Source organism: Periplaneta americana, chromosome 12, assembly GCF_040183065.1.
Source record: "Periplaneta americana isolate PAMFEO1 chromosome 12, P.americana_PAMFEO1_priV1, whole genome shotgun sequence".
In the NCBI taxonomy this organism is placed as follows: Eukaryota; Metazoa; Arthropoda; class Insecta; order Blattodea; family Blattidae; genus Periplaneta; species Periplaneta americana.
Window position 1 is genome coordinate 59,749,106 of NC_091128.1, and position 25,408 is coordinate 59,774,513.

The 25,408-nt window shown below is 34.4% G+C and overlaps 1 protein-coding gene across 2 annotated transcripts in view; it reads right to left on the reverse strand.

Moving 5' to 3' along the window:
• Psa (puromycin-sensitive aminopeptidase) overlaps nucleotides 1–25,408 on the reverse strand; it is a 105,966-nt gene that overhangs the window by 35,553 nt on the left and 45,005 nt on the right. For both annotated transcript variants that reach the window (XM_069841417.1, XM_069841418.1), the window contains exons 7-10: nucleotides 24,805–24,909; nucleotides 19,742–19,976; nucleotides 11,963–12,234; nucleotides 566–785 (exon numbers count right to left, since the gene is read on the reverse strand). In XM_069841417.1, coding sequence (XP_069697518.1) covers nucleotides 566–785; nucleotides 11,963–12,234; nucleotides 19,742–19,976; nucleotides 24,805–24,909 — 832 coding nt within the window. The remainder of the gene's footprint in view (nucleotides 1–565; nucleotides 786–11,962; nucleotides 12,235–19,741; nucleotides 19,977–24,804; nucleotides 24,910–25,408) is intronic.

The following is a 25,408-nucleotide window of genomic DNA, read 5'->3' on the forward strand; positions in this document are numbered from 1 at the left end:
CACCACCATAACCGTAATTGCAACCAATCACCACCACCACCACCACCACCACCACCACCACAACCTTAACCGCAATTGCAACCACAACCACCACAATCACCATAACCGCAACTGCAACCACATCCACCATAACTGTAATTAAAAACACAATCACTACCACTAGCACCACCACCACCACCACCACCATAACCACAATTGCAACCACAATCACCACCACTATAACCGCAATTGCAACCACAATTACCACCACCACAACCGCAATTGCAACCACAACCACCACAATCATCAACACCACCACTTCTACTATTGTTTTTTAAACAATATTCAGATATGTCAAGTAGCACGAAATAAACACTTTGTAAACTTGCTAAACCAATGTTCAGCTTAAGTTTCTTGTTGTATTATTATATTGTTCCATTTAACTACTAATTTTAGCCATTACTTTAACTTGAAAGTTTTTACTGTAATACATCTTGATCAATGCAAGAATTTGTTCAATTACTGAACTTCAGCTAATTACTAATTGTCATCCATTCCTAAATACACTCAAGTACTAGGTACTTACTTTCATTAGCCTGTGGATCCCAGCCCAGACGTGCAGCAACCCCTTGCATAAGCTGTCGTCCATAAGCTTTAAAGAGATCCTCATACTCTGTATGCGATAGTAGAATAGAAAGTTTACTAAGACAGTTGCTAATACTAGACCACACTGTGTAATTATCTTCATTGCTAAATGCCTTCATCAGCTTTAACACTTCCACAGTAGGCGTATGGCCCGCTTGAACCTATAAAATAAATACAGAATTCCATATACAGTTCAAAGTCTCAATAACGAAGCATTAAATAAGCAATATAATAATAATAGTCTTTTAGGTGCCCAATTTTTGTTAAATGGGTTCCATAAATGAATTCATCTTGTACATAAAGTACATCAATTTAATGTTTCTACTCATATCACTAAATAATAAATGACGTATGAGTACAAACATTGGAATTATATGAGAATTTGATCACCTCAGAATTCAACAGAACTAGGCAAATCGCTGGTTGTTGACAAAATAACACTTACATTATTGTACAGCTAAGTAATTTTAGTATTGCATATGATACAATCAGGGCTTTGTTAATCAGTGATCATTATTTTCTAGGTTTTTTTACTTATAGTATGACAAAAAATAAAGTTAATCATTAGAGGTTCATGAAATTACTGGCATCAGTGAAAAAAAATTATATATTTTAACCATAATTACTTCACTTCCACAACTACAACGTATTATTAATGTGTGATGTAAAACAGAAAGGTAAAAGTGTTCCACACTTGTATGCTAATCAGAAGGACATAAAACATAGAGTGGCCCTTTCGAATTTCCCTGAGTTTGTTTCACAAAATAAAACCAAAGGCACAGGGTCACTTGTCATTTTTATTCGGATGTAACACTCATTTTCCAAAAACAAACCAATAGTTTTCTATATTAGTTCTTCGTGTGGTATGGACAATGTTCAAGCAGTAACCAATTTCAGTTCAAGTTGGCTCCAGCATATCATGTTTGCTATTGCTTCTATGATGCATGCATATATGTAAGTTGTTAATGTTACGTGCCCTGATGGAATAGTGTCCTTGACATAGCCCCAAAGAAGAAACCTATAGTCTATTACAAATTCCTGCAATGGCAAGAGTCAAGAGCAAAACATCACTGACTGGGAATAAAACAATTCTTGAATATTTAAATACTTATATAGTCACAATCATGCCATAGTATGAAAGAAAAACTTCACAACCTCGAGCGGGATTCGAACCTGCGACTTCCTGTACTCCGGTCAGGCGCTCTACCAACTGAGCTATCGAGTTCGTTTCATGCCAAAGGCTCGAAATTCTCCTCTCATACTGGCGACTCTGTTATAGAGTACTGTCCATAGCATCTGATCTAGTCAGCACTGCTTATGGGTGGAAAGAAACATTGTAAATATATAGTCACAATCATGCCATAGTATGAAAGAAAAACTTCACAACCTCGAGCGGGATTCGAACTTTGAAGACGCAGGTTCGAATCCCACTCGAGGTTGTGAAGTTTTTCTTTCATACTATGGCATGATTGTGACTATATAAGTATTTAAATATTCATTAATATGTCACATCAACGGACGTATATACGTCATCCAACATCGTAAGATGAAGTTTACAAAACAATTCTATCTGCTTTTTTTTTTTTTTTTTTTTTTTTTTTTTCATATTTTGCATTTTCAGGTTTTACATAAGTCATTCTGTATGGACAGTAATTAAAAATAGCATTTTTTAATCTTTGAATAGTTTAAACCGTTGCTAGAAGAAAGTTCTAAGTTGTTGAATAAAAAGGTTCTATCTGAAAAAAAATTAGGTTAGCCAACATGCGACTTGTGTCACTGACTTCTTACTTTGAAGACCTTAATTTTTTTCTGTATAATTATGCTTCATCTTCTATAAAATTGAGTACCGGGTCTTTCCCGGGGGTAAAAGGCAGTCAGAGCGTGGTGCCGACCACACCACCTCATTCTAGTGCCGAGGTCATGGAAAGCATGGGGCTCTACCTCCATGCCCCCCAAGTGCCTTCATGGCATGTTATGGGGATTTAAAAAAATAATAATAATAATTATGCTTCATACTACAAAATTTTATTTTTATAATTGTTCTTGTTCATTGTAACTTAAAATAATGCAGTGAGTCAATCAGAAAAATCAAGAAACAGGATTATTTTCTTTTCTAAGTTGGAAGTCCTGTTTGCTTACCATTGCTGCAAAACGACAGTAGATTTCCTGTTTTAAAGCGATAATGTTGCTATTGTGGCTTGTTTTAGTTAAGTACCAGCATATTAGAGGCATGGCCATGCATGGCGTAAGTAGAAGCATAGTTGCAAGGAGGGATCTCCTATCAAAGTTAAAAGTTCATAGCTCTTCGTGGATTCCAGAAATAGAAAAACTGATGCAAACAAAGAGATATTCAGTTTATGATAAAATGGATGTCAAAAGTGGACAAGGACTATCATTCTTCTATGTAAAAACTTAACTGAGAACAATCGCTAAGGGTTGGGTGCTGTGATTTCTGATTTTGTGTCACTGTGAAATTTTACTGAAGAAGTGAAATAGTTACATTAGTGCTATTATTTCATGTTACAGTTTATCCTTTCTTTCAAATTATTTACTCAAGAAACATGGCTTAAGTTGAAATTAACGATGAAGTTTAGCCCATCTTTTGGTACTGTAAGTTGAATTTTGATTAGTGTTCTATTTTATGTCAATCTCATCCCAAAACAAAAAATCGGAAGTAATTAAGAGATAAATCATAGGATGTCTAAGCTCAAATTAACAGTTAAGTCTCACTTAAAAGAGATCACAAATATTTCGTATCGTTATTTACAGTAAGCTTTTAAATGTGTTTAAAAAAAGGTTCTAATTGCAAAGTTGTTGTCTAGTGCCTTGCATTTGGCAATGAAGCCATTAGCAGTTCTAATTGCAAAGTTGCACTTAAATATCTTCAAACTGCAATATGAGAGAGATGTGAGAAATAATGGAAAAAGAGAGCATGTCCATACATAAATTTAGGACAAGTTAAATTTATTCTCCGAATATATATTATGTTTTAATTTTAGAAGCTGAACTTAAGCGTGCTCTCCTGAAAAGTGAAACTGAATGAGACAACCCTCTTATTTTTGCCCAGTGATATTGCAACACACCCCTATGAGAGAGGAAGAGGGAGTGCAGAGAGAGGGAGGGAGAAAAAGAAAGAAAGAGAGAGAGAGAGGGGGGGGGAAGTAATTTCCGTGTTGCATTCTCTCAGAGTATCTAACAATGTACAGATACATGCAGTTAATAAGTGAACAAGGGTTATTGTACAGGACTGCTACTTATCCCTTACTGACTAAAACTGTCCCGAAATTGAGTATTTTGACTTGATGGCAATGTCCTGAGCTTTTCTGTTGAATTTTACCATTACCATTACAATAGGGAGAAATCCATAAGATCTATATATATAATTTGAACTGGTAATGGAAATTACGGGAAAAACAGCTGAACAGATTTTAATGAATGATCCGTCATTTTGAAGCTTGGCATTTAAGGATTTTCAGAAAAATAGTAACTTTCAGTGAAGCGTTAGTTTTCCTACATAATTTTGCCATTTTCCAATATCCATCTTTCGTCAGTTTTGAGAACTAATTGCATTTCAGAATAAAACAAAACACACACTACAATAAATAATAGGCTATTACACGAAGGCCATGACCTGCAGGATTCCTGACATATTTAGAGTTCAAATTCAATTGGTTATTAAGAACTTCAAGACTTTGCTAAAAATAATTTACAGGTCTGATTCTGCGGTGTGTAATTTTCGGAGTACAACTGTGTATTGGATACTAAAATCTACAAAACTTGAGGTGGTTTGATGACATTATTACCATTAGAAATGAAATATTATTATAGGTTAATGCCATGATGTGACCATTTTTAATCAATTATACATATTAATGCTATATTGATGATATGAAAGTGAAACGTTTTGGGGTTATGTAAGTAGCTGTAGAGAATATCTTAAATTAGATCTTCATTTCTATAATTTACTGAGTGGCGGTTATTATATATTATATAAACTACAAAACTTACGTAAGATGATAATATTGTTATTAAAAATAAAGTATTTTTATAGTTATTAATCAAGTGAGGTTGGGTCTTTTTCATATACTTAATGACAGTGTGATGTAGATATTTATATGCGTCATGCTCTTCAGTATTGGCTCGAGAGAGCGCAAAAATTGCAGTTCCTAAGGAAAGACCAAAAGGTATTACTTAATGATAAAATAAGAGGCTTACAAAATTTTGTAGTCTCCCAATCATTTCAGCAAGATCTCTTGGCAGGATAAAATGATTTTACCCTCTATGACCTGAAATAGCTATTGCACTTCCACATGAAAAACCCACTGATCGATCTGGACATTGTTACTTGCGTTTTCGCGTTGAAACTCAAAAAACTGAAGGTGGATAGGTTCAAGAAAACGTATTTTGATAAAAAACATTCAGAGGGAGTATGTTTCATTATTATGGAAGCAAATAACTTTCAAAATGTCTGGTATTCTTCATTGAAAGTAAATCTGAAAAATTTTTGTTTCAATGTCTAATGAACTTAGTTCGCAGCATTTGCTGCACAAGCCACTAGTGTAATAATTATAAACCAGTACTGTACACATGAAAATGTTCAATTCATTCTTATGCAAGTATACGACATCAAAAGCATGACAGATCCTTGAATGTACGTTGAATTTAGATTGAGTAGTTAATTTTTAATCACAATATAAAACAAGTTTATTTAATACAATAATATGTTCTTTTAGATCATGCATTTTGAGTGGATGGTTGGATGGAAAGTGCATATGTATCCACAGAACCAGGAACTTCTTGTGGTGCAATAGGACAGAAGGGAGGGCCACGACCAGTGAGTAAGCAGAAGCATGTGTCTTTCATTTCTTATAATCACGCATCTGGGCAATGCAGGGGTTTGAAGCAGCTCTCTATTTTGAAATGCAATACATACTTATAAGCTCCTACACTTGGAAAGGAAATTAATACAAATGCATGGCACTGTGTTTTGTCTACTGTGGCAGTAACAATACCTACCCAAGAGCATTAGAAAAGAATTATTTCTGTCACAAGCTGGCTTCTTTTGCTCTGTCATATGTAGCAAAAACGTTTAATTATACAGCAGAAACAGTTTGAATTTTTTTTTGCACGTAATTAATTTCTAAATTAATCCTCTTTACACCTGGTAAGCTACGGAATTTCAGAATGCAATATTTATACCTGAGTGCTAACTGTTCTCCTTAATAGCAGAGACATGACAATGCTGACTAGGCAATGCCGCACGTCTTTGATTCACTGCAGCTGTTAAGCCTTTTGAAGGTCATATGCAGAAGGTTTGCAATCTAGAATAACAAAATAAAGTTGGATGAACGAGGAGGCCATGCTACTGGACTACTGCACCCAAACCAGTGATGTTCAGAGTGGTACAAAGCACTGTCATTCCAATGGGCGCTATCTAAGGAAATGTGTATTATTCCAACATGTCTAGGTGCGTAAATGATACAGCAGTAGCCTCCTTGGGGGGAAAAATTTATTATATGTAAAAACTATGAATGAATGAATGAATAATATTATTTATAAAACCATGTCATACACTTAATTTAGAGCTATCTCAAATGTATTCTTGGACTAACAGCTACATGAGAGTATTCTATTCGAAGTTAGTGTCAGTTAACTTTCCCAGACACATGGAATTTTGCTTTGTCAGGAAATATAACAAGATAAGGAATCATGGTTTTGGTTGATGCATTCTAAAATGTCAATTACAAATAATTGATTAAATGGCGATCTTACTCGTGGTTTGACACCATCCTCAGAGCCTACTAGATCTTGGCACTATTTCAACTTCGCTGCCTGTTGTGTGGGTGCGTTCATGTGATGAAGAGTTGTGTCAAATAGTGTGTGTGTTCTGAAATTGATCTGTGTGTTGAGAATTTGATTAGGGTGTGTTTTAGTGTGTCTGTATATTTCATATTGTTCTATTGTGTTGAGTTTTTGGTTTTTGGGTTGTATGTGTAGTAGGATAACCGCATCTGTATTTATGTTACTGTATGTGTGGTTAGCATTAGTTATGTGTTCGGCATATGTAGATGTACTGTGTCCTCTGGTTATTGCTTTAATGTGTTCTTTGTATCGAGTTTGGAATGATCTGCCGGTCTGTCCAATGTAGAAACTGTCGCAACTATTGCATGTGAGTTTGTATATGCCTGTGTGGTTGTATTTATTTGTTTGTGTTGTTTCTGTGTTAAGATGTCTTTGTAGTATGTTTTCTGTTCTGTATGCTATGTTGTATTTCTGTTTTCTGAATGAGGATGCAATCTTGTGTGTGTTTTTGTTTTCGTATATTAGTGTGATGTATTTCTTGTGTTCTTGTGTTTGTGTTGTGTTTTGTGTTTGTTGAGTTTTTGTTTTGTCTTCCTTATGATGTTGTCTATTATGTTTGGGTTGTAACCATTTTCTTGTGCTATGTATTTGATTGTGTTCACTTCTTCATTGTAGTGTTGTTGGCTCATAGGTATGTCGAGTAATCTGTGTACCACTGTCCTGAATGCAGCATGTTTGTGTTGTGTTAACACGAGTAAGATCGCCATTTAATCAATTATTTATATTCAAGTGTTAAAAGTAGTGTACGAAAGATTCAACATGGATTATCAATTACAAATTCTGTCATTGTTGTTTGTCAACAAGTATGATTTCTTGAATTAATTTGCATTTTATACATGTATAGAAGTTGTTTTGCAATGCTGTATGGGGACATCTTCAGTTCATCTGGTGGATTTCTGTGGCTTACAAGCAAAGAAAACTCTAACCTCTTCTATTCACTCTACAGAGACAAGTCGACCTGCTTCTTGCCACTCTGGAACACTACCTGTCATTAAAAAATTCACGAATCAATGCCTTATAGACTCTGGGTTACGAGGATGTTTCTGGAATACACGTCTAAATTATCTCTGAACAACGATCATAGATTTTTTTTCTGTAAACCTTACCACTCCCTGCACTTTCTCTTGCACTGACGTCATGTTTTAACTACATTATTTCAGCAACAGCCACATCAGTAATGGGAAGTTTAAGAAAATTATTGATGAAACTTGACCTTACCTTCGTCCTTTAAATCTTACTGGAATGTTGTCAGCAACAACCAATTTAAAACCACGTTAAAATCAGAGAAATTCGAAAAAGTCACCCTGTATAATCAAATAGTAGATTAATTAGAATAAAATTGTAAGTGAATAGTGGAAGGTACACTCCTGAACACAATGTATGATGCTTGCAAATGACAACAAAATTTTTAAGGACAGAAACAACATTCCTGAACAAATATCTTACAGGTGAACTATTCAAAAAGTCATAAACACTGTAAATATGTCAGTGAACTTGTTAATCAACATATTTTATATAGGCTTTATTTTTGTATTGTATTGTATTTATTAACGTTCCATGGTATTCATACATTGCTTCACAGCTAGAATATAGAACAAGTCAAAAAACTTAATACTATTATAAAGTCTTAATTTATAGTCATAATCTAGATGAAATATATACAGAAGAGATTTACAATATAGTCTACTAGTACAACACAAAGTTTTAGTATCAATTTCATGAAGTGTTATTGAATGTAATGAATTCACCTACAGAATAGAAGGCGTGAAAAATTAGGTACTTCTTTAATTTGCCCCTAAATAATCTTATGTTTTGAGTTTCATTTTTTATATCGATAGGGAGGCTATTAAAAATTTTTACTGTCATATAACGCACTCCTTTTTGATAGCATGATAGACTTGCCGATGGAGTATGAAAGTCATTATTTTTGACGTGTATTTATGCTATGAACTTTTGAATTAGTTACAAAGTTTTCACGATTACATAAGAGGAAGATTATTAATGAAAAGATATACTGAAAAGCCATGGGCATTATTTGTAGTTTTTTGAAAATAGTCCTACAAGATTCCCTAGATTTTGCACTTACTATTATTCTAATTGCTCTTTTTTTGTAATAGGAATATGCTGTTCCTATCTGTGGAATTTCCCCAGAATATTATTCCAAAACTCATTACCGAGTGAAAGTATGCAAAGTATATTGTTTTTAATGTATTTATATTTACTATCTTTTGCATAGATCTAATAGCAAAACATGCTGAATTTAGTTTGGGGGTAATTTCTTTAATATGATTTTTCCAGTTTAACACATTATCGATTTTTAAGCCAAGAAATTTGGTTGTTGTTGTTGTTTCTAATAGGGATCTATTTTTAATTATTGCCCTAGAAATTTGCGAGGTTGAATTTGGAAGGATTTAAATTGAATTATGTTAGTTTTGTCACAATTGAATACTAATTTATTGACTGAGAACCAGTCACATATTTTAAAGAGAATTTCCTCTGTTGAAGATTGGAATGTGTTGGAGTTATTGGCTGTAATTACTATATTTATATAGGATGACCTACATCTTCTATTAGGGGGGCAAGATCATTTATGAACACTAGAAAAAGTAGGGGACCTATAATTTAACGAGTAATACAATCCCTTTATGTCTATTCTTGCAGCAAATATTGGTATATATTTACAAAAGAAATGAATTAGATATGAATATGTAAAGTATGCTAATTACATTAGGGACTATCTTCTTCATTGGATCATTTCTTTCTAAAATAACAGAATTTGTTTCCTTTTCAGAATTATTTATTACGTAAGAAAGAAAAAAAAATGTTTCAACTGATTTCAAGTAAATAACAATTTCAGCCAAACAATACTATTTTCTTAATACAAATTTTGAAATTATATGTATACAAGTCTGGGACAAATCGTAAATACTGAATATGAATTATGAAAAAAGTCGTACAAAGACAGACAGACAGACAATTTGCTAAAATCGAATTTAAGATGTTGGAAATTGTATTTCTGCCACAAATTCAAAATCTTCTTCAAGTATTAGAATACAGTAAAAATTCATTCATACGTTTTTATGGAAGTCTTACTTGTAAGTGAGAAAAATATAACTGAATGGCATTTAATAACATCTGAAATAGCATTTGAAGACTATATGGGAAGGACACCTTAAATCAATTTAGTATAATTCCTACAAGAGAAATTTAGAACTTCATAGCTAAATTAATTCTGAGTCTATAATACAGTACTGAAATTTATAACACATATTCTTGATTAATGTAAGACTATTTGTAGAAAATTTTAGCTGCTTTGAGCCAAAGCTGGCTGATGCATTACATTTCCATCTCCAACCCAGAAAATTTACGAAATTGACTTACCTTGTTAGGAAAGTTATTTTGTACTACTTGCTTTTGTTTGCTCCTAAGGAATAAACCATTCCTCAAATTGTTATAATTGTTCCCTAATCAGTTACATAAATATGTATTAACGAAATGTTTCACTGTTTCTAAAGCAGTAACAGCATCATTAAAGGACACAAGATTGATTGAGGCTGGCTCATCATCTACATTACTGCCATCTTCCTCACACAACTCCTGCTGAATGCCTTCAACAATTTCGGAGATTGTCATAGCTTGGGTAGGAAACCTAATTTCGAACAAAATTGATTTTGAATGTATAAATGACGTATAAGTGTAATCAATCAATCTTCTTAATGTATCCAGCTGTTTGCTGACAACATAAAGTCCACTATAGTCCACAGTAGTCTATTCATTTGTTGTTTTTCACGAGAAATGAGGGGTATTTTGATCGGTGTTCATTATAGATGCCTGTTGCTAGTAGCCAGAGTTGGGGTGTAGTCAATATATACTGCAGGGCTGTGTCTTCTGCAACTGGTACTGATGATTTTAATTTACTTCTTTTGTGGTTTATGGATGGACAGTATAGAAGAATGTGTTTCAGATCTTCATCATGATTATTACACCACAGACAAGTAGGATTATCAGAAATGTGTAGGTACAATTGAGTGACAATGTGACCTGTTCTGGCTCTTGTTAAAAATGTTTGAACATGTCTGGGCAAGTTTTTGTACATTTCCAGGTCATTTGGTTTCTTTTGTACAGACTGTAAAATTTTTCCTTTGTCAGAAGAGAGTCAATTGTTGATCCACAGGTTTGTAAAATGAGACTTTACTGAAGCAAAAGCATTGGATAGAGATGTCACTTGAAGAGGTCTTGGTTGCAAATATGTTGCCTGTTTTGCAATATTATCGACTTTCTCGTTTCCAGGTATACCACAATGACTAGGTATCCATTGAAATGTTATTTCCTTTTGGGGTTCTTTTAGTTTACTTAGTTGTTTCTGAATTGGAATAATTCTATGTGCATATAGGTTTGGTACATATTTAATTATATTAAATATAGCCCCCTTGGAGTCGGTAAGTATGCAAATAGATTTTTCAGAAATTTGAGTAACACACTGAAGAGCAGCATCAATAGCTAGCAATTCAGTGTCAAGACTGGAGAAGATGAACATGGTATGAAATAACTTTCTTGATATTTTGGAATATAATACCCTGCTCCTGATGTCCCATTATTAGGATTTAGAGATTCATCTGTATAAATTTGAAGGTGATCCTTATATGTACTGCAGAGTAGTTCCATGGCATCTAACTTAAGAATGTATGGAGGATCATTTTTGGAATGATTTCCTGGAATTTGTATGGTATGTTCTGGAATCACCCATTTCCTTGGAGGAATTTCGTTCACAACTGGAGTTTTAGCAATGAGTGTGTCTGTGATATAGATTGGTATTTCTCCTTTTTTTATTTTATAGAAATTACACAGGATATCATCTGACAATTTGAAGTATATCTGAGATCTGGATGAGGCTTGCAATTTTTTTAATGTATTTTTAGATCCTTTTGTAATATATAGTGTCCGAGTGGTTGAATATTACATTCAATTTCTAGGGCAACAGTTGACGTGGTTTTTGGTACTCCTAGGCATAATCTTTAAGGCTGAGTTTTGAAGAACAGAAATTTTTTGTAGATGAGTTGCTGATGCTCCTTCCCATATTTCACATCCATAGGTCAATTTTGATCGTATATAAGCATTATAAAACAGACGCACTGTCGTGATATCTGATCCCCATTTCCTATTAGCTATGATCTTCAAGAGATTTAATGGACGTATAAGTGTAAAAAAACCTCAGAAAAAAAAAATAAGTATTAAAAATGCATAAGTGCGAAATGTAGAAAAGAAGTTTCACTTTACAATGTCGAATGATCAGACCTAAGCAGAATGGCTCACTTCAGCTTTCATTTGTACAGAATGTATTTTATTTCCCTTCAAAGTCTATTGCATTCAACCATACTTTTTAATCTAGTCATAAACACAAATGAGAACGTTCAAAACTACTGTCATTACATAATATAATTACATGCAGGATGTAAGTAATGAACTTAGTAATTACCATGGCAAATAGATCATCAAGCAATCCTAGTCTGTCTAGTGGTGGAAGTGTCTTATCACGAATTGCATCCACAAATTGAGCCAACATGTCTGGTGGATATTGTGTGCGATAATAGCCCACTGTGCCTGGATTCACTTTGACCCACTCATGAGAGGCCACATTCTTTAATATCACTTCCACAGAATGTGTTTGAAGAACTGTATGATGGACTACTTCACCTGGTTTCTCAGATGTACTGATCATGACAGGGATCATCCAAAGGCACCCATTACCTTAAAGTAAAACATAACATATTAAAAATACAGACTACATAAAGAAAGACAATAGAAATCATCTTTCACCTTCCAGAACACAGCAAATGCCCATCACAATGAGGGATGGCTGTCGATAATATCATTCAATATATAAACACTTCTGTATTACAACTGTCATAAAAATGGTCATTTACTAACCTACATTTAATTAATAAGTCTTTCAAAATAATATACAGTGTACTCTCGACTATCCAGACTAATGACTGGGAGACTGGATACAGATAATTTGGAAACACAAATAATCAAAAAATTCTGCTTTTACTGCAAATATTTGCAGGGATCATCAGTGTATTTATTTAGCTTTAAATTTCAAATTTATTTTAACATAAACTAAATATTTTACATGTAAGTATGGTACATGTAATAATAATAATAATAATAATAATAATAATAATAATAATAATAATAATAATAATAATAATAATAATAATAATAATAATGTCTAAAAATGGAAAACATAGTTCACTTTCAGTAACTGAAATTATTATGTGAAAGATTTTAGAGAAACAAAACACGATATGTCACTATTAAACTTAACAGAAATTTAAAATTAGATGTAATAACGTTTGCAGATGATCTTGTTTTACTAGCAACATCAGAAGATGATTTGCAATGGTCAGTATATCATTTAAGTTTAGTAGCTCAAAAATATTCAATAGAAATATTCATTAACAAAACAAAAATAATGGCTTTTTACGGTAAATACCCAATACCAAGCAAAATTTGTTTAAATAACACCATTTTGGAAAGAGTTAATGAGTTTAATTATTTAGGATATAAACTTTCTTTTGTTGAAAATTTGGATTTATCAGAGAAAATTGTAAAATTTAACAAATCAAAGGGCATCATTAATAGAGTTTTAAAACCTTCATTAGTACAAAAATCAACTCGTACTCGTCTTTATCAAATAATAGCTCGACCAGTCTTAAGTTATGGGAGTGAAGCGTGGACTGTAAGGACAAAAGATGAAAACAGACTAACAGCTTGCGAGATGAGATTCATGCGCCGAACTAAATGGGATCGAAAGAAACATGAAGATATCCTTCAAGAACTTAATGTGTCATCAATACTGGACTATATCTCCAGATATCAGTTAAACTGGAAGGAACACGTTTCAAGAATGGTTTCATCCAGGATCCCTAAGGCAATAATGAAGTATCGTCCAAATGGGAAACAGTCACTTGGTCGACCTATGAAAAGATGGCAAGAAAATCGCTTTTTCAGGCCGTAACAGTTCTTTTGGGACTAGTATTTGACAGGATGATGATGATGATTATATACACACACACACACACACTATTTGCATTAGTTAGGATACAAAATACGCAGTAAGGCGATTTCAATGTTGTGCATGTTGAGTTTAGAGAGCAACACACTTCCCTCATCCTCCAAGCCAAGTTAAACATCATTACGACATAAAAGTAATTACTAATAATTACTGCAATTTATTGTGAAAAGGTAACTATCACACTGTGTGATGTATCAAAGTGTTTTTTTTTTTCGTACTTTCATTAAATTTATACAAGTCATGAGTGATGACAGATAACACCTCAGAGTGGGGGGGGGGGGGAGATGCGCAAGTGCCTATGGACAGCAAAATTCCAAGAACGTCCCTGAGATATTTAAGTTTTGGGAAATCCTCAAATACGTATGGTACCACATTACGAAGGAAACGTTTTATGGTTATTCTAATACTAAAATCAGCTTCTGTGAATGTCTGCTGCAGAACATGACGCTTTGCTTGGGATTCAGAGTCCCTGGTTTGTCCCTTTGGCGACAAATCGCTGAACACCACTTCTTCCTTGGTCCATTGTCTTGTGGAAAATAATGAAATGACAAATCACATTCATACATGTGTGCGTGTGTATACAATGTCTACTCACTTCACTTGCATGGTATGAGTTCCCCATATTATGGATAGATGGCAGGACTGTGACCCATTTCAAGTTGCACACCACTTTGGCAGGCCATGTTGTGCATGATGTGTATCTGTGGGAAGTTATGTCGTGTACTAAGGTGAGTGTATATGTAATTGTTCGTGTAAGTTTAGTGTAGGGAATGGGTGAGGATGATGAGGAAGAGAGAAGGGGAAACTCGGTGCTGGCATGTTGTCTACTCCTGTTGAATAGCACCAAGGGGGCTGGCAGGCTTAATATCCCCATTTGACAGACGAATCATTATCAACAGTGACATACAGTATATATATACCTTTTCTTCATGTGCACTGTGGAGAGATTTGGGATTTAAGCCAGGCATATTGGTTCACAATCTAGTGATCAGAAGTTGTGCACCATCACCTCTCCTAGTCCTGAGGTAGAAATTTTACACGAAAATCTCTGACCCCACTAGGAATCGAATCCTGACTGGCTAGTCTGGAGGCAGACGTGCTACCACAGATCTAACCCGGCGGACTTGGAGTATATTTGCATTTCACACAGTTTTAAACAAATTCAAATATTTTGTAATGGAGGGCACTGGCTTGATCTATAATTTATACACACATATTATATATGATACAGTAAAACATCTGTAATTTGAAATCAGTTAATTCGAAGGATTGTGTTTTCCTCATTTTGAAGTATAATACTGGTGACAGACTACAGTCACTAATCGCGATTATAGACCTAATCGCGATCGGGTTTGTAGTGTGTCACTGTACCGATCGTGATCAGGAGCTAAATCCTGTTTCCAGAACAAGATAATTGCGCTGAGGCATGGTCCAGTGGACGAGAGTAACTTTTTAGTAAACTTTGGTTTCGAATCACCTTGATTTATATTATTTAGGAAATCGTGATAGCTTCTGCTGTGGAATTTTGTTACCCCTTCCATTGTATTATATGAAATAGAAACGAAAATGAATGGCTAGAAAATTAATTTGGCTCCTATTAGACGTAGTGGAGAAATTTAATGCAGATATGAGAAAAGTAAAAAGAAATATATTAACAAATGTCAGACGAATTATTCATATTTCATTTATATAGAGAGCAATAGAAGGCTGCTGAAAGATGTTTAATTTCAATAAATAATGGATTACAAACTGGAACTGGTTTCTTTTTCAGATTTTCAATTTCAGTCTCCATTACGATGCTCTCATTGAGGTTAGGGTTGATTTTAAAAATATGTTTTATTACAAAATAATATAAATTTTTGGCATGATGATATAAATTTTATAGATTATAAAAGTTCTTTTCAAAATAATCTAAATAATAATTATATAAATTTTAGAGGTTATAAAAGTTCTTTTCAAAATAATCTAAATAATAATAATATAAATTGTATATAACAATTTTAACAAATAAATTCCCATAACAAGCAGCATAAAAAAAAAAAACCAATGAACAAACATCAAAAGAAAGTATGAACTTTAGATGTTGTCCAGGAGGTACACAAACATATACATATGTACATAGAGAAAATTGTTTCCTCTATGGCAGCGTTTCTCAAAGTGTGTTACCCAGAACCCCAAGGTTCCGTAAGCAACTCTTAGGGGTTCCGCCAATTCCTGATGTGTAATTATTTACTTTTTAATCTCTAAAATATAATGTTATAAAACATGAAAAAGATTAAGAACAGAACTATAACTGTTTATTCAGCCATTCTATTGACAATTATCAGGACAACAATGGGTACCGTTTGTTGAAATAATAGTAGGTGCGCTTGAAGTAACTTAAGTGTTTGGAGCTAAAACATTTTCCAACAATAATGCACATGTGTAAATTGTAGGCCCCTACGGAATTCATTGAAAATTCTGTGAAGGATATTTCGCAGAGTTGTTTTGACGTTCCTTCAAGAAAACACAGGAAACTTCTTCTAGAGAGGAAAGACCATTATTTTGAAGTTCAAGGTGAGTTATGTGTTAATTTTGTCTCAAGGTTTATTTAATAATATCAGAAAATGATCAAATGTTTTAAAGAAAAATTGTGAGTTTTGTCATCCTTCTTCAAAATTGTGTAAATATAGGGTAAGACCGATCATTGTGAACTACACCATCGGATTTTAATACAGAGTGATACCGGTCCTAACTCTACTTTCTTTAATACAGAGTGCCACCGAATCATGGATCGGTGACTTAAAACAGGATCATTAAAACAATCAACATCCAAGTGTGCCACTACAACTTCACCTATCCCTAAACAAGTATATGGGTCTGATGAAGGCGAAATGGAAACACCAGGTTTAGAAAATAGCTACTCATCATCTGAAAATGTGAAGGAGCCAACATCCAAAACACAACATGAATCTGTAATTAAAAAACGTAAATATAATGAGTTACTTAGCATTGGGTCCATGGATGCTGAAAATTGTCCTAAGTGTGTAATATGTAGCAGAATTTTATTTAATAGTTCGATGACACCTTCAAAATTACGTCGCCATTTTGAAACAAACCATGCTCAGTTTCATGACGAGAATATTGATTTCTTTGATAGGAAACGTCGTGAGTTACAAAATTCACGAATGTTTTTAGCTCAGACATCTTATATTACAAATGAAGAAGCAACAGAGGCATCTTTCATTGTAAACTACAGAGTGGCTCAGGCAGGTGAGTCCCACACAGTAGCCTACAAATTAATAAAACTCTTCGCGATTGGCCTGGTTAAGTGCATGATCAAGGAGGCTGAACAGTTATCTTCCGTGCCGCTTTCAAATGACAGAGTGGCTCGTCGCATTCAAGACATGACACCTTATGTCAAGAAAGAATACAGTAAAACCGTCTGTTCAGATCATGTGAATTTGCACTACAGATAGACGAGTCAAGTGATGTAGCAGATCTGGCAGTTGTAGTAGTGTTTGTCCGTTACCATTATGAAGATACTATTGAAGAAGATATGCTATTATGTAAACTGCTGCCAGCTAATGCAACAGGAACTGAAAGTTTTTAGACATGTTAGTGAGTACTTGGCAGAAAGTCATATACCCTGGGATAATATTGTATTCATATCTGCACGGACGGTGCAAAGGCAATGGTTGGGAAAACAACTGGTGCAGTATCGCACATAAAGTCAGTTGCAAAAAAATTTAAAAGCAGTCATTGTATATTGCACAGTCAAGCTTTGGCCACATCAAAAATGCCACTTTCCCTCAAAAATGTTCTTAATGAAGCAGTAAAAATCGTTAATTTTATCAAATCCAAACCACTAAATTCAAGACTCTTCAAAATCATTTGTGAGGATATGGTAAGCCTTCATAAATCTCGTCGCCCTGAGTAGCGCAGTTGGTATAGCGCTGGCCTTCTGTGCCCGAGGTTGCGGATTCGATCCCGCCCTAGGTCAATGGCATTTAAGTGTGCTTAAATGCGACAGGCTCATGTCACTAGATTTAGTGGCATGTAAAAGAACTCCTGCGGGACAAAATTCCGGCACACCGGCGACGCTGACATAACCTCGGCAGTTGCGAGCGTCGTTAAATAAACCATAATTTTTCATATATCTCTACTTCTCCATACAGAAGTGAGATGGCTTTCTCACAGAAAAGCTTTAACTAGGCTCTTCGAACTTAGTGCTGAGGTGATGACTTTCTTAATTGATCACTATTTCGAGTTGGACGATTGTTTGAGTGACAAACAATGGCTCTTGAGACTTGCCTATTTAGCTGACATTTTTGTCAAAATGAACGAAGTAAATGTGTCATTGCAGGGGAAAAATGCTAATATATTCACTGCAGCAGATAAAATCATGGCTTTCAAGAGAAAATTGTAGTTCTGGATGAGAAGTCTAGCCGGCCGTGAATTTGAGAGCTTCCCTGCTTTGAAAGATTTCCTTGAGGAGAACGGAGAAACTCTCCTAGAACTTGATGAAATCATTGAAGACTTTGTAAAGCGTTTGGAGGATATGGGCCATACAGTAGTGCAGTAATTTCCAGAACAGAAAAGTGAAAACAATTCTCAAAACTTGTGGATCAAAAATCCATTTGACATCAAAGAAAAACCTTCTTCCCCCGCTTCTGAAGAGTACGAAGCGTTACTGGAATTGATGTCAGATTCATCCTTGCAACCTCAGTTTAAGAATCTCCTTATGATGGATTTTTAGCACAGCCTGAGAAGAGAGTATTTAGTGTTATCACAGAAAGCTATTACAATTGTACTTCCTTTTGTAAGTACTTACCTATATGAAAATGGGTTTTCTGTGTATACGTGTATCAAAACTAAATACCGAAACAGACTGCTTACAGAACCAGACATGAGACTTCAGCTTTCCAACATTAAACCCGATATTAAAGAAATATGCAGGCGTAAACAACAAAAACACTCGTCCCACTGATCTATTTCAAATAGGTGTTCTTTCTGAAAAAACAAAAGATTAAGTACCTGAAATTTAGTGTGAATTACAGTGTTAACAATGGAGGTGGACTTAATTTCATTTATGCTTGTTATATATTTACTGATCTCTATAACAGTAGGAAATATATTTCAGAAAACATTATAATTTTTAAATACGAGTATGTATAATGTGTGAGTTCAAAAAACATGTTTAATGTTAGTGGTAAAAATAAACCAAGATTATTAATCTTTGTAATAACAACAAATACAGTTCAACAACATTATTTATAATTTTTAAATATGTATAACATGTGACATTAATAAAAATATGTAATGTTAGTGGTAAAAATACATTTGGTAATTTAATATTTGTAATGTATATACTATATATACACAAATCCCTAATATTCCGCTGGGTTCCACAGTTTCATTTTGAATTTAAAAGGGTTCCGTGAGTAGAAAAGTTTGAGAAATGCTGCTCTATGGTAATTCAGCTGTTGACCAGACAGGACCAAGCATGACCTAGTGTGTCACCACTTTTTCGGTAATCCCGATAATGCTGATTGCGATTAGCAACTGTAGTCTATCACCAGTATAAGGTTTCATATTTGCTTAATTCACCTAGGATTACCACAAAGTGAGTTCTTAGTACAACAATTTTTAATATCAATATCCATAACCTACCACAAACAATTAAAAAATCTGAAGTAAAGTGTGCTCTTTTAGTAGATGATTTAGCAATGCGGACCTCCAAACCAAGAAATAAAAAAGCAATGAAGTTAAAACAAGCAGCAGCCCCACTCTTTTGACACAACTGATAGACTTTCTGTCTTAATGGAAAAAAAAAGTGACTTAATAGAAAGAAAAAATTAAGCAGGGTTGCAAAAATGCTTCTGACTATACCCAGATCCTAAGTTCTGTTGCCATTTCACCTTCACCTCCATTTGGATGACAGCAAGTCAAAGAGCACTTTTTTATACTGAGGATGCTGATAACGTCCATTTACATTAATATTTCAATTTTTTTGAGGACTACAATAATTACTCCTCTCAACTTTGTGAATTTATGAGGTTAAAACAATTGTAATTTTATTGTACTTCCTGATCACATGTTGATAGTTCCGATCTTTCACAACATAAAGCACAATGAAAAATCCTTTATAAAAATTAACAATATCCATTTCTCAGGTGACTTAGAAATGAAACTTACTGTTAGAACTTCCATCGGCACAGAATTTTTCTTGAGTAATTACAAGTTTGCGGTCATTTCCCATTTGCTCATTAGTCACCTTGACTACTGGGAAGCCCATCTGCTTGGTCCAAGTTGACATCACAGCACCAACAGGCTTATTACTAGCTTCCTCAAGAGCAGACCAGAGATCTTCTGTGAAAGTATTCCTGTACTGGTGACGTGTCAGGTACAGGTTCATTCCTTTTCGGAAATCCTGAAAAATTAATGTATAATTACGTACACTCAAAGTTCTTCAATAATGATCCAAAGCTAATTAGTATATTCTTGTACTGTAATTGAATATCGTGTATTACATGACAGGAAGTTACATCTCTCTTTTATGGATGGGGATGATATATGATAGTTTCCATTCACCTGGTAACTTTTCCCCTTTCCAAATTTACAAAATCAGTTCAAAAATATATTCATGTAATAACACTCCACTATATTTCAGAAGCTTTTATATATTATTATTATTATTATAATCCAACAGCTTTGTTGTTTTTCAATTTTTCAATACATAGTTCTATATCCATCAAGTCTGACTCTTCAATATTTTGTTCACTGTTTTGTACTTGGTGATTATTTTTATTATTTACTAGCCATACCCGTGCGCTCCGCTGCACTTATCAGAAATAAATATAAAGTAATTACATAATTAAAATAGACATTTGGTCCAGAGAACATCCGTGTTTGATAGAAGGATAAATCGTTTAATATGTTACTTAATTTAAATTGTATTTAAATAATTAAAATGCGATCACTGCCACCACCACTCGTTTGGTGCAATGATAATTCCTTTAACATGTTTCTTAATTGTTATTACTAGAGAAGGGAGATGCACTATCACCTTTACTTTTTAACTTCGCTCTAGAATATGCCATTAGGAAAGTTCAGGATAACAGGCAGGGTTTGGAATTGAACGGGTTACATCAGCTTCTTGTCTATGCGGATGACGTGAATATGTTAGGAGAAAATACACAAACGATTAGGGAAAACACGGAAATTTTACTTGAAGCAAGTAGAGCGATTGGTTTGGAAGTAAATGCCGAAAAGACAAAGTATATGATTATGTCTCGTGACCAGAATATTGTACGAAATGGAAATATAAAAATTGGAGATTTATCCTTCGAAGAGGTGGAAAAATTCAAATATCTTGGAGCAACAGTAACAAATATAAATGACACTCGGGAGGAAATTAAACGCAGAATAAATATGGGAAATGCGTGTTATTATTCGGTTGAGAAGCTCTTATCATCCAGTCTGCTGTCAAAAAATCTGAAAGTTAGAATTTATAAAACAGTTATATTACCGGTTGTTCTGTATGGTTGTGAAACTTGGACTCTCACTCTGAGAGAGGAACATAGGTTAAGGGTGTTTGAGAATAAGGTGCTTAGGAAAATATTTGGGGCTAAGCGGGATGAAGTTACAGGAGAATGGAGAAAGTTACACAATGCAGAACTGCACGCATTGTATTCTTCACCTGACATAATTAGGAACATTAAATCCAGACGTTTGAGATGGGCAGGGCATGTAGCACGTATGGGCGAATCCAGAAATGCATATAGAGTGTTAGTTGGGAGACCGGAGGGAAAAAGACCTTTAGGAAGGCCGAGACGTAGATGGGAGGATAATATTAAAATGGATTTGAGAGAGGTGGGGTATGATGATAGAGACTGGATTAATCTTGCACAGGATAGGGACCGCTGGCGGGCTTATGTCAGGGCGGCAATGAACCTTCGGGTTCCTTAAAAGCCATTTGTAAGTAAGTAAGTAAGTAAGTAAGGATTCGTATGTAGTAAAAACTAATATTTTTAGTCGGTATAGTTTATGAAGATGCAAGTCATGCTCCCCACTCCTTATACTTGCCATTTTTGTCATTCAGTACTTCCTTTAGTTACAGTTTAAGGGTCTTTAATTCTCTTAACCACCACTTACAAAACAGCGGGGGGGGGGGGGGTTTAAAAGCTACATAGTCTAGTTCTTGTGACTTTTCTTATATTTCGAGTCTTGTCAATTGGGCTTAAAACCTTAACCGGCATCACATCGACTCAACTATACTCGGCGTCATTCGTAACTCTTACTACATATAAATCCTAGCTCTAGTTATTGTATGCAAATAATTAAAATATGATCATTTGGTTCAGAGAACATCCGTGTTTGGTGCAAGGATAATTCGTTTAACATTTGTCTAAATTAGTCTTGACTGCATCCTTTAATAAATCACTCCAAATTAACGGAGTTGATTGTCTACGAAGAAAATTTTATGTTAACCTTACTGTGCATCTTTTTTTTTTTTTGTTAAGTTTCTTTTATTCACACCTTAACATCTGTGGTCATGTCGCGTATTTAGAATGTGTGGCTATATCAGCAGGCCATTTTTACTCTTGTTGAGTTCCTGTTTCTATTGTGTGTTGTAGATGGCTTGTGTTCATGTAACTAATTATAGACTATGATTAATGTTTTTGGTATTGGTAATTGAGGCGGTGATGAATCATGGCATGTATCTTTCCAATCCGGCATTTGTCTTTATGACTAAGTGAAATCATGAAAAACCCCAGTCAGATTGGTCGGCCACGGGGTTTGAACCCGGGACCTTCCAAATGTGTGTCTCAAATGCTACCGTCTGAGCCAACTCGCTCGTTTGTATATCATTGTTTATGCAAATAAAAAAATGAAGTATCCTACATAAATATTATTTTAAGAAACACAGGAAATTAATATGGTAAATTATGGGTGCAGAAATGCCATTTCGTGACACCTTTTAAAATAACTCAGCTCCAGTGAGCTCTATGGTAAAATGCTTATTTATTATGGGCTATATGGTCCAGTAAAAATACTCATCTTTACGACAAAACTCTTAACTATTATGTTCTGTGAACAAAAAGAAATTTAAGTGTATAAAATTAGAGTATTTTATGTGGAACTAAATAAAGTTGCAATAATCAAGTTATACAATATTTCGACAGAATATCAAGTTTTCTGTGCGTAAAGCTCTATTTTCATCTTACCGCAGTCCTCTATGTAGTATTACATCATCTAGAGACACTACAAATTTCAAATAGTGAAGGAATTATCCAAATTAGCTTCTGAGATTACTTCATACAAACACACAAATATTCTTTGTATAGTATTATTGATAAATGTCAAGGCCGCCTTAAATAGATGGAGTCATTTGTTTTTATTTCATTATAGCCATTGATATCATTCCTGAAATAACTCCTATGTGATGTATCGATTTTCAGATTTTTGCTCTATTAAATAACTTAAATAGTTATACAGCAAATAATACAATCTCCTATATGTATTTATATTTCTTTCTTTCGAAAATGTAAGAATTCACGATCCCCTATGTATCACTGCCATAGAATGAATAAATCTGTTCTTTCTTCCTACTGAAAAATTTTATATTTTGCACATAGGAGCTACGGAACGACACCATAATCTGAGGCGGTGGTGAAAATGTATTGTATTGTTATTTTAAAACTCTTGTATATTCTTAAATATCAGTCCTATCAAAATTTTGCTTGGAATAAAACTTACCGGAAATCATTTTTAAAGAAACTTTTGTTATGTAACATTTTTCACAAATTGTTCCGGGGCCGGGTATCGATCCCGGGACCCTTCGCTGAGTGCACGAATGCTCTTCCGACTGAGCTACCCCAGGAACTATACACGACACCATCACAATTTTTCCTTTGTATCCACATGACTCAAATAAGCTGACAAGACGCCAGAACTCAACTATGAGTGCACACAAATACTTGTGTGACTTAAATTGTGGCTTTCTGTTAATGTACCTCCAGTCGATACCCGGCCCCAGAACAATTTTTCCCTGAAATTATTGAAACCTGCTTTACAGGGAGCTACTACCTGAAAGCCAGATTTGTATAATACATTCGTTACTGGAGATACGTTAACAGAAAGCCACAATTTAAGTCACACAAGTATTTATGTGCACTCATAGTTGAGTTCTGGCGTCTTGTCAGCTCATTTGAGTCGTGTGGATACAAAGGAAAAATTGTGACGGTGTCGTGTATAGTTCCTGGGGTAGCTCAGTCGGAAGAGCATTCGCGCGCTAAGCGAAGGGTCCCGGGATCAATACCCGGCCCCGGAAGAATTTTTCCTTGAAATTATTTTTCACAAAAATCAATAAGCGAGATATTTTGATTTATTTAATTCAGGCCCCTTTATAAACCCCCTTTTAAATAAATTATTTTGAATGTCATATAGCCTAAAATCTAAGTTACAACGAACTTAATTTATATTTCAATTTTCATTGAAATCCGTTCAGGCATTATCGCGTGAAAAGGTAACAAACATCCAGACAGACGGACGGACGGACGGACAGACATACAGACAGACAGACAGACATACAAACAAAAATTTCAAAAAAGCGATTTTCGGTTTCAGGATGATTAATTATACATGTTAACGCCAATTATTTTTGGAAAAGCGAAAATTACCAGAAAGAATTCGGTTACAAATTTATTATTAGTATAGATTCCACACGCGGGAAATCTGGCCATCATCTACAGCTGACCACTAAGATCCAGAATACAAAACAAAGGTTAACTTAAAAAAAAAAAAAAGTTAAATTTGGTCTGTGGAGGAACACGAGACAAAAATTCAAAAAGGAAATAATAATACTATTAATGTTATACAAGTGATTGTGTAAAATGGATAATGAACCTCAGTACCATATTAGACAAATCTTGTTAATATCCTTGTTAGAAAATTTAAGAGAAAGGAGGATGATTTTAGTTAACTTAAATAAAGTTCCCATAGCACCAAAAAGAAGCCCTTTCACTTCCCATGTATTAATACTCACTTTGTATTTCTAACTAAAGTGAGGAATACATAGGCTGTAAATAGACTTCTTTTCACTGTTAATATTACTAGCTTGTTTAACATCCTCCTCAAACTGGACAGTGAGATCAAGAATGAGGCTTCTTTGATTCTGGCGACGGATGGCTTTATGCAGTATCTATGAAGTTGTCATCTATAAATTAATTATATAATTCGATTTGATGAAAAATTACCTCATCGCCTATATACTTGTGAAGCATTCTGATAACTGAAGCTCCTTTATTATATGAGATATCATCGAAAATCTCATCAATTTCTGAAGGATGTCCAACAGGAACCTAAAACAAAATAAATAAAAATCAGTTTAATGAGCTAATGACCTAATGAGGTACATGTAAGATAGACAATAAAACACTCAGCCACAGTATGTTTCCATAACGTGCATATAAAAAGCTATACGTTACAGAAGGGAAGGGGAGGCAAAATTACTCATGTTTGTAGCAGCCCATAAGCAACATGTGTCCCCTGGGTGGTGTTAAATGAGTAACAACTACTGGAAATTGCTGACTTCTCACAAAACAGTCAACAAAGCAAAAAGAAAATTGTACTTTTGAAAACAAGAACATCCAACTTAACATACTCCACTGGAATACCAAAGGACTGCCATCACCAAAAATGATAGAAATAAAACACACTTTGGAAAAAAGATAATAGAATTTCACTAATAAATGAACAAATGTTCGAATGATAATTCACGATATATTCACTGAACAAAGGCAGAGAGGTTGGTTGGTTGCTGATGTTCGGCATACTTGGGTTCTTCCATTTACCTTCTTG